This window comes from Symsagittifera roscoffensis, chromosome 1, assembly GCF_963678635.1.
Source record: "Symsagittifera roscoffensis chromosome 1, txSymRosc1.1, whole genome shotgun sequence".
Taxonomy (NCBI): domain Eukaryota; kingdom Metazoa; phylum Xenacoelomorpha; order Acoela; family Convolutidae; genus Symsagittifera; species Symsagittifera roscoffensis.
In genome coordinates this window covers 92,057,534-92,068,200 of record NC_087062.1, presented here as the reverse complement: position 1 = coordinate 92,068,200, position 10,667 = coordinate 92,057,534, and the positions used below count along the sequence as shown (strand labels likewise).

Sequence of the window (10,667 nt, the reverse complement as noted above, 5' to 3'; positions counted from 1 at the left end):
GTTTGGCTAAGACTCGAAACTTTCTTTTATTTTAAAAGAAAATCTGCTCAAACTTATGAAGAGCTCAACGCCTCTTGGAATGAGACGAACCGTATTAAACAATAGGCGATATTTGGATTACCAAAAGTCAGGCGATGAACTGTTGTTGTTCCATATATTTGGTTTCTCTTAACTGGAATTTGCATCCTAGCTTGAATTCAAACATACATACATGTGACTTGGAGCTGGAACCAAATTCAGTTTTGGACGTTTGTTTGCTGAGTTCGGATTACTTTGGCGTTACTTTTTATTTCCATTTTCCTTACTGTCTGATTTTAAGCAAATTGTTATTGTTCCAGATAATGCAAAAATTTGCTGCAATAGGTAAGAAGATATATGTCACAATAAATAGTTGCTTATGAAAAGAAAAAAATAGAAGGTTTAAGTGATACCGGAAATCAGTTTTTGGCTTATGCCAGGGGAGAGGTGGTAAAGAAGTTACGTGTCCGCCTCTAAAGCGAAAGGTCGGTTGTTCGAGGCCCAGCATGATCCGTACTCGTTGTTTGAGACTGACGCAACATTACACGGCCCAGAAAAATAACCCAAATAAATTGCATATTGTTCTTAAGCAGAGGGTAAATAGCGGTTCGTCGGTTAATTGAACATTTTCCTCGTGGATGAACGTTCTTAATTAATGCCCGCTGCTGGTGTTCGGATTCTGAGAACTCAAGTGCCAAAATGATTGCCGGCAACCAGTATTTCCGGAAAAGATTCTTTTTTCTCCAAAATTCGAACGAATTTTGGTCGCGACAGTCTGGAAATACAAAAATCGGGTCGCAATTGTCTAACCGTGATTATAAAACCCGGGCCAAGGTTGTGGTTTTATGGTAAGACTATTGAGACTAAATTTTTGTATTTCTAGACTGTAGCGACCAAAATTGGTTCGAAAATGACTTTTTTTGTCCAAACTGTGATTGAAGCATGCGCTATTGAGGTTGCAAACACAATACTCTTTTTTAATTATCGCCATACAATTGGAACGCTTATTTCAAGAAATTGCGAATTCAATTGACGAAACCAATTTGAGACTTTTGAATTGTTTTAGTTATGGTTGTCTGTTGTTTTGACCTCACACAAACAAACAAAAGTAATCGGGAGTCTCTCGACTTCGTGTTTGCCGATCCAGACGACGAGTTGGGCAGACAGTGCCTCAGATTCAGGTACATCCGGTTATGATGCCGACGGAATACCTTCAAAATATTTTAGCCTATCAGAACTAACTTTTCCAAAAACAGTTTGAACAGTTTCTAAAACTTTCTCAACCAATCAGCGCTCAGAGTTACCAAAAACTTCAAGGCTTTTGATTGGAAGAAATATTGCTGTCATTCAGCTTTTTGTGAGATCAGAAAATCAGCCGCTTATTCGGGGATATTCTCATGACATAAACAATGGATGCATAAAACTTCTCAACCAATCAATGTCCTTTAAGTTGTTCAAAGCTGGTTGATTTTATAGCTTTTTTTCGAATTTATGAACACTCAATTCTGATTGGCTGATACAATGTCGGGTATTCAGACCTTCAGGCACGAGGGATCACCAAGTCTTTATCGCTTTCAAAACTTCAAATAGTATTTCAAAATTGTGTTTTGTGCCTGTGGGGTTTGCTTAATTGTTTCGATTTTCGAAGAAAGTGACTCAATCTTTGTGCTCGGGGTGTTTTTTTCTCCAGACCAAATCGACTTATAAAAAAACTGTTTTCGAACAAAGTTTTTTTTATTGAATCTGGAATATATTGAAGTCCTGATCTCAAAGTTAAAAACATACACAAACATAGAAAAAAATTATCTCCGTTTGAAATTTGCCATTTTGGCTTAATAAAACAATAAACGCCTGAAATATTTCGGGCTGCTAACGGGTAAGCTGCAAACTAGTCCGCTGATCAATTGTCCGAAATTGCACTGATGCCAGATAAGTGTTATTTTACTTTATTAGATGCTACGCACATCATTTACTTGGTATAGTGTGTGCGGGGAGCTATGGATTCCAAAAAACCAAAACAAAATCCAATAAAAGTATCCAAAAAAAATTTGAAATTGTTTCAGCAAATAGCAAAACTCAGTTTTCAAATTTACTGTAGAAAATTAGTTTTTGTAGATCTGTCCCGTTTATACTTTGATATCCCAAATTGCTACTTCATGCTACAAATTACTTAAAACTAAAAAGCTTTCCAAATTGATGCGACCATTTTACTAGAGTGGCAAAAAAATTACTGTAGTTTAAATTCAAATGAGTTATTATATCCAAGTTTTTTCAATTGCAGCTTGTATTTTAACTTTAAAAAAAATTGCAATTAAACTAAGTTTTTTTGCTACTAGGTTTCATTTAGTGAAGATGAAAAAATTATCGGATTTAGTTGATAATCCCCCCTCCCCTAATTGGAAAAGGGGGAAAAGTTAACATAAATTCGTACATGCTTAGCTGTTCAATTCTTTCTTTATAGGGTGGGAGATTCGTAACAAGGTAGCATGGGGGGCGGGGGTTAGTTACCAAGATCCAACTTATCTTCTGTTCTCTTTCTACGATCAGGTCTATCAAGAAAACTCTATCGATGCAAATTTACCAAGAAAAATTTAGACTATAATTTAGACTATCAACAAGACTGCTCTTATATCAGGGCAAAGCCCTGAAGTTTCCAACTGTCCCTTAGTTCATACGGAAGAATTTTTGAGTGAAGATAATATTGAAAACCTATACATTTTGGACATTTTCAAAGTGTAAAATCTTGAGTCGTACGAAACAACACAAAAAAAATAGCTAATCTTAATTCAATTTGGAACGGTTTTGTTGTGCGGGATGATTCGCCACGCATAAATTATTCGCGTCACGCTCTCAGCATCATGGATAAACTCTTCAAAGCGCGCATAAATTAGTTCAAAAAATGGCCAATTGGCACTTTTCACACCCCCAGAACTTAAAAAAAAATAATCGGAGGTGGAATATCTGTTTAAATTTGAACTTAAGAAGTCGATATCTTCAATGGGGGTTGAAAAAATTTTGTTGAAAGCTAATATTTCGATCGACGAAAATTGACTGAATAAAAAAAGAACACACCGAGCATAAATATTCCGTTTTCTTCGAAAGTCGGAACATCTAGTATTTCAGTGATATGTGTAATCTCAATATCCTGTTCTACTTGCAAAGCGAACGACTACTAACTTTGAGATTTGAAAATATTTATACAAACCAGATACACATGTAAATAAAAAAACAGTTTTTGAGTGTGATCTTTGCACAAAGTAGTCACAACCAAAACAAGCAGGGGCGGATTTTCTCGAGGGGGGATGGATTTCCTCGAGGGGGGGGGGGCGGATTATCGAAAGTTTTGTCGATCTTTTTTTTTTTTTAGGTCGACCAAATTGATTTTCTGAGCTCTCCAAAACCACTATACAGACCATAATTTGACCAAAATTTCTGCGCCGCAGGCAAGTTTTTGAAAAAAGGCGTTTTTAAAAAATTTTTGACCAAAAAATTGCGTTTTTTCGGCGCGCGCTCCCACCTCAAAATTAATATTTATTGGCGCCAAAGGCGCCTTTAGAAAAATTTAGGGGTCCGTCAGCTCAAAATAGTGCAAAGAAGGGACCCTTTGGGTCGGGGGTCGAATCCCTGAAAGGAGAGGGTTTCCACCCTTCCCACCCCCTCCCACCCTAGATCCGTTACTGAAAACATGTAATAAGAAGTTTTCAATTGCGCCGCAAAAAAACATCAAAGCTTTTTGTGCGGGTCGAGAAAAAAAGTCGTGAATTTTACTGTTGCACTGTTTAGAATCAGTTACTGCTTAAAATTAAAATACCTTATCATTCCACCAATCTACACGGAACTTATCAATTGCGTAATTTCATTAACTTTGCTGCTTTGTTGTTTTTTGAGTTTCACCCTTCTGTAATACAAAAAATCTTATTTTCAGAAAAAGCTTTCTGATTTGTTTTTGATTTTTTTCCGAAAAATCTTTCATATCTTTCCTATATTGAAACTATGTGCTTGCTGTGAAACATTTGCCTTCTCTTTTCGCTATCTGTACAATCTTCAACCTTTTAAACAAATTATTCTATTTTGCACCACCGTAAGAACTCGCGGCATGCCAAAACTATACTAGCAATCGATTATCACTCTAAACTAGACTTGCAACCGTTTAAAATCAAATTGTGATTTAGATCGTTTTCTTAAACACTTACCAAGAGATTTTAAGTTTGAAATTTTATACTTAATCCCACTTTTAATATGTGATCACTTTTTGATTCGATATTTGTTTTGGTAGGAAAAACCAACAAACTATCGACAGTTTATGATATACTTATCTTAAAGGAATATACACAGATTTCCAATAAATTTTAACGATAAACTAAAAAATCATCTAAAGATTATATTTAGATAGAAAAACAGCAATATACAACCCTTATACAAGCAGATTGCAAAAAAAACTTTTAAGCAGATTATATACGGACAATTGTTTTTCAGTCAGTTTTTTTGCCAATAGGCTAGTATGACTGAATGAAAAGATGTTTAATGATGTTTTCTTTGTTTTCATCATGAATATACAATCAGTAATAACAAGTTCGAAAAAATCACAATCGCCAAAGAAGTTAAAAAACGTCGTCTCAAAATAAGATTTTTCAGAGCAACTAACTAAAAAAATTAGTATGCACGAAAGAAAACCCATTTCCAACATAAATGGAATCTATATTGTTGAAGGCACGAGACCCGGAAAGGCAGAAAAACACAACAAACAGACAAACAGATCATAAAAATGAAAAAAAAAACAATTTAGTCGTTTTATCAATACATGGAAAAGACCAAAAATAGCCTATGGAGTCGAACAACAAAATAACAAGTTACTTCAGTTCAGAAAAGTCAAGCCCAAAACAAAAATTACATTTGTATAATTCATATCAATCTCCTTGTTCTATGCTTGGAACTTTTTTCAATCAGCAAGATAATCGAATTGGTATCGAAACCTTCATAACAAAAAATCAAGATAATCAGACAAATAAAGTAATCATAATATCAGATACATTTAAGGACAACGATAAATTGATGAAAACGTAAGCAAACCAATATGACTTAAAAATGACTTCAAAAACAGCAAGAATTATCAATTTCTTTCAAAAGGAAACAAACGACCACTTGTTATCAGGAAAGTTTTCTATTCCAGAGAACTTTAAGGTCATTTATGAAAAGTGTAAGACGCATAGCATTTGAAGTAACGAAAGAAAAAATTCCCAACAAAAACAAACCTAAAACAACAGACAAACCAAAAAAATAGAAAAATGAACAATTGCTAATTTTGCATTAAAAACTTGTTTCAAAGTTTATAGTGTGACGGTTGAAAATAGTTAAATATATCAAAAATTATATTTTGATCGCTTTAGTTTCTCTTACTTAGTTACGAAAGTAACAGCAGCCGTCGGTTTCTCAAGCTAAAAACAATGGCCTGTATAAAGACATCCCACATTTAAATACCTCCCCAAGACATCCCACATATATCACCAAAGCCGAATACTTGTTTCTTTTTTTTTGGAATAAAGTGGAACCATAAAAATCAAATCTGAATCCGTAACCAGCATTATAAGACTAGGCTTATAATTAAACATGACTCGCTGGGTCACTACCCTGAATAGGATCAAGAAAAGATTGCAGAAGAAAAATGTAGAATGAAAAGCCCTTTCTATTGGAGCACCCCCAAACTATAATCGTCGGCCTAACCCACCATATAAAATCACACTAATTATAACCCACATAACTGGCAGAAAAATTAGGCAAAAAAGTTGAAAACATAATTTTGTGTTTCTAAATTAAATCAAAACAGAAATAGATCTATAACATTAAAATTCTAACACCAGATTTCATAGAAACACAGAGCGGAACGAGATTAACCCACTGTAGAAAACGTGGACCTTCTTTTGCCAATGAACCTTTTTCAGCGATGACAATCACCAATGAGAGGAAACTGAGCACAAAAGACATTAGAAAATAACAATGTCGACCTATAGTCTCCTTGTATAACCAATTGCTTCTCTTTTCCTTTGCTGACTTCCACAAGGACCGTCCGATCACCCTTCTAAGATCTAGTTTTCACAAACTCTGTCTTGTCGTTTCAAGCAACACCTCAGTGAACAACCTCTGCATCACCAAAAATACAAAACAAAACGCACCTCCACGCAAGATTGCATCAAATTGAGCAGCCTAATTGAACTGAAAAAAGTAAAACACACACCTATCGGACTAAAAAAATATTCCCTTATAAACAATTTTAGATTTTGAAAAATTTCAGGAAACCAAGATGAGGGAAATAATTTCAGGAACTAACTTGGATGGTCTAATTTTTTTTCTAAACTGCTTCAAAACGAACCCCCAAAATTTTTCATTGGCGTTTTTTAGTTCAAAAATACAAATATAATTGCTATAGTTTTTCTTATAGTGGAATTACTAAAAAGGTAACAGAAAACTTTTTAGTTACCACTTCTGCTTGATGGGATTTCGGTCCACAATGAACTATGGTGACCGACAGCCACAGCACACTGACAGGGACAACTTTTTCAAAGTCATTGTCAATCATTACCGCGAGATCAACTGGTTCTCCTTCAAGCCAGAAGATGGAAAAAGTATTACTTAATTTTTTTTATGAAACAAAGTGATCAACATGTTTTTTTCATCATTTTTACTGTCGCTGCCTTGATGCGTTTTGTTTTAATTAATTAATCAAAAGCACTTGAAAATACAAAAATGTAACGTACAAAAAACAAAGTTATAGATAAACTTGAGGTAATTGGGCGACAAAAGTGTTCTAGAACGCGAAAAAAGTGGCAAAGTTTAGAAGTCAACATATAATAAAAATGACTTCAAAATTTACTAAAAAACTACCATTTTGATATTGGTTAATAATTAATTTCAGTTGGTATTATTTAACTTTTCAGTGGGTTGCTGCAACTATCAAGTGCAATCATACACCCTACACGGACAAGCCAATGGCCTCTCGCCGAGCCAATACGTGGATAAAATATTCAACCTCAGCAACTCAACACGAACTATGGATTTGGTATACATCAAGGTATAATTACTGCCCTACTTTTTTCGAATAGTGTTAGATTCAACAGCAGTTTTTTGAAACGATTAAGCTGCTATTCTCTGCAATATCTTTTTTCAAGTATTGGATTTTAATTTAGATGTATTAATTAGAGATATCTTTTTTAAAACGGGAGGGGAGAGGAGCTGAGATTAAAGAATGCGCTGATTTAGAAAAAAAAGATATACAAGCTTAAAGCCACCAGCGGATTTAGGAGGGGGGCGGGGGCGTGACGGGGGGTTCAGCGTTGGACGCTTCTTCCACGTCAGAGATTCGACCCCTGACGACCCAAAGGGTCTCTCTTTGTTCTATTTTGAGATCTCCAATTTTGGCTGACGGACCCTAAAACTTTTCTAAAGGCGCCTTTCGCGTCAATATATACTAATTTTGAGGGGCAAGCGCGCGCCTATAAAACGCATTTTTTTGGTCAAATTTTTCAAAAAGTACCCAAAAACGCCTTTTTTCAGAACTTTTCCTGCGGCTCAGAACTTTGCCTGCGGAAACTTCATGTTTCTTCAGAACTTTGCCAGCGGCTCAGAATATTTGGTCAGAATATTTGGTCAGAATATTTATTCAGATTGGTGTCTTTATGGCTAGGAAAATCAGTTTGGTCGAGCTAAAAAAAAAAGACGTTAAAATTTCGAACAAATTTTCAAAATCCACCCCCTCTCGAGAAAACCCCAAATCCGCCCCTGCCTATAGCTAAAAGATATTGTAAGAAATCTGCTTTAGGTTTTGAATTGAGTGTCCATAAACTAAAAACCTTGTGAAACATTTTTTTTCAGGCCAAATGGAGCAGTGACTTGTGTGTAAACGTCATCAGCCAAGTCGGATTCGGCAAAGGCGACTTGAAAATTGTTGGAGGTCGTGGAAAGAGATTCAACTTTGTAATTCCTCCTCTGGGAAAAGAAAACAGGGGAGAATTCATTGCTCTCACTGGACCCCGGATTGCGGCAAATTTAAACTTTAAGTGGTTCATTGCTAACATAATTTGTGATGAGAAGCCGAATTTGTGCCCAACTCCGAGGGGTGGAAACGCTATTTCGAGAAACAGTTGACGCTGGTCCCCAGTCAACCAAACGGAAAACTGAACTGATTGTTATTTGTTTTAATTTATCGTAGATTAAATAGAATTAGAGTTCGAGAACTTTTATTGTTTCCTGAAACTTTTAAGAAATTACGGAAAATTTTTAATCGGGTTAATTCTTTTTCTCATTTGGCGGGGGTAATTCTGACTCTTTAACGAGCAATTTTGTCAACATTTTCATATAGGCTGAAAAACATTCTTACCCAGTGCTCAAAGTAGAAAAAAACATTATTCACCTGTGATTATTTTCCTCAACTTTAGAATGGTTTGATTTTAGAACTACTTCAAATTGCGATAGTTAAATGCGTACAATTTTTTGTGCAGCATAAGCGTAAATGGCAAATCACTTAAATTAAAAAATGAATTGAGGCAAACTGTTTGGTTCAATGATATTGAAGCGATACCAGACGCAAATCATTTCACTTTGTGCTTTATGCGCCTATGTGGATAAAATTTTTTAAGCCCAAAAATGTCTCTTTTTTGTGAACATTAGAAAATTTTTTTCTTGTGCAACAAACTTTTAATTTTTAATTGTATTTAGAGTAGAGTCCAAACAGTCGGGGTGATGCCTGCAATGTATGAATTATGACATAATACGGCCTTTCAAATATTTTGAATTATCAAATCTACAATATTGTTTTTTTTCCGAAAATCAACCATACTCGCAATTTTAAGGATTGACTCAGAGGAATCATTTTTTTCTGGCTAGAAAAGAAAAAGGTTACAATGCAGTTCATGATTCAAAAATTTTTTAGTCAAATTTTTTACCGAGAAATGACAAAAACTTGGAAAGCTTGTAAGCATAAAATTCAGGGATTTATCCGTTTCTTCTGCAGGTTGCGTTAATTATTTCAAATTAAATAGTCGAGTTTTTGAAAACTTTATTCAAAATCAATTCGAATTAAGGACTCTCTAGTTAAAAATGATTCAAACTTAGCAAACAAAATTTTAACAGTACCATTAAAATCCATTATCCGTTATTCTGCATAAAAGTGCAATTCATTTTTGAATAATTTTTGGCAAAACATTTATCACGAAGTTATGTGCAAAGAAATGTCAGAGTTTGTTTTGAATGTTTTTTTAAATGGAAAAGCATTGAAGTTATGTAAAAATTCTCGTAAAAATTCTATCTAAAAAACTTTTTTTGCCGAACAAGTAGCAGAAGAAAATTAAAAAGCAGTTGTTATTTCAACATCAATTCAATCTAAAACGAGCAAGGCTGCTCATATCAGCGCCAAACCTTACAAGTTTCCACTTCGTTTTAAAGTCTATGAATTAGTTTTTGTGGAAAAAAATATGTTATTTTGTTTACAAACAATAGAAAAAAGTTGTAATTTTTCTTTGTATTTTTTTTTGAAAATCAACCTCCACACGCGATGCAAAAAACAAAGTGATATTTTTTGCATACATCAAATTATTAAATCGACCAATTAGCACGCCAAATTTTCAATTTGGAACAGTTTGTTAGACGGATTAAATCTCTGCTTACACGATATTAGCACGAGATTTTTTTATCCGTTATAACTTCACAAAAAATACTTACAGATGGAATAGTTCCTTAAATAGTTCTGTGAAATTCAACTCAAAACAGCAATACTTTTCGAATCACAGACAAAAAAGCACTTTTAATAATTGCTAGTTAAGTAGTTGAAATTTATTTTTAAAAAAAAACAACCATTTCGAGCTTGAAAATTCCATCACTTTCTTCGAAAATGTCTACTGGAATAATATTTAGGAGCATATGCTTGATTTTGAGGAGAATTATTTTGAAGAAAAAAAAATGCCCCGAGCACAAATATTCCGTTACTTTCGTTAAGAAATTCGGAACTATAAAAAGAGATTTCTAAACAACGCCAGCAGTTTTTTTGCGGTTTTTGTAAGGCGTTCATAGTTTTCGAAAAAATCAGGTGTTTAAAAGTCACGAGTGATATACTTTGAAATAGAATCAGTTGAGAATTTAGAGCAAACGGACACCAAATTTTCCAAAGAATCAAAAGAATCATTTCATAAGAATCAATTCAAATTTTCTTTTCAAAACAATCAAAAGTTAAACTTTTTTTATTTTTTTCTAGTTCAAGGCGGATCATGATCATAAAAATGGGTTGGATGAATGTGGTAGGGGATAAAGGTGCGGGATCGAACATGAGGGTGGTGACTGGGTTGAAATCGCAGCAAAACTCAGCCCATCAACAGTGTAAAATCATGATCAGTGCCCTTCAGCGCTGATCATTAACGTTGCCATTTACATGTTTTCCCAGTTCGTATCCAGGTTATATAGCTTGGACTAAAAACCCGGCCAAGAAAATAAAGAGTCCGGGGCAATCCTGGAGCTTTGTCGGCAGTAATCATCCAGGAACTCTGCCAGGATGTTTAAGATAAATTTTGAAAACAAAACTTTAAAAAGCGTTTGAAGTCTACAGTTTTCATAAAAATTAATCGACGGAAAGGTTGAAACTTCGGATTGATTACTATGAAATAAAA

At 34.4% G+C, this 10,667-nt stretch overlaps 1 protein-coding gene across 1 annotated transcript; it reads left to right on the top strand.

Moving 5' to 3' along the window:
• The first annotated feature begins 230 nt into the window (after positions 1-230).
• On the top strand, positions 231-8,206 carry LOC134857227 (uncharacterized). The gene is made up of 5 exons (XM_063873601.1): positions 231-363; positions 1,085-1,199; positions 6,490-6,638; positions 6,951-7,084; positions 7,885-8,206. Exons 1-5 carry the CDS (start codon positions 342-344, stop codon positions 8,155-8,157), a joined length of 693 nt encoding a protein of 230 aa, XP_063729671.1. The 5' UTR covers positions 231-341; the 3' UTR covers positions 8,158-8,206.
• Positions 8,207-10,667: the final 2,461 nt, after the last annotated feature.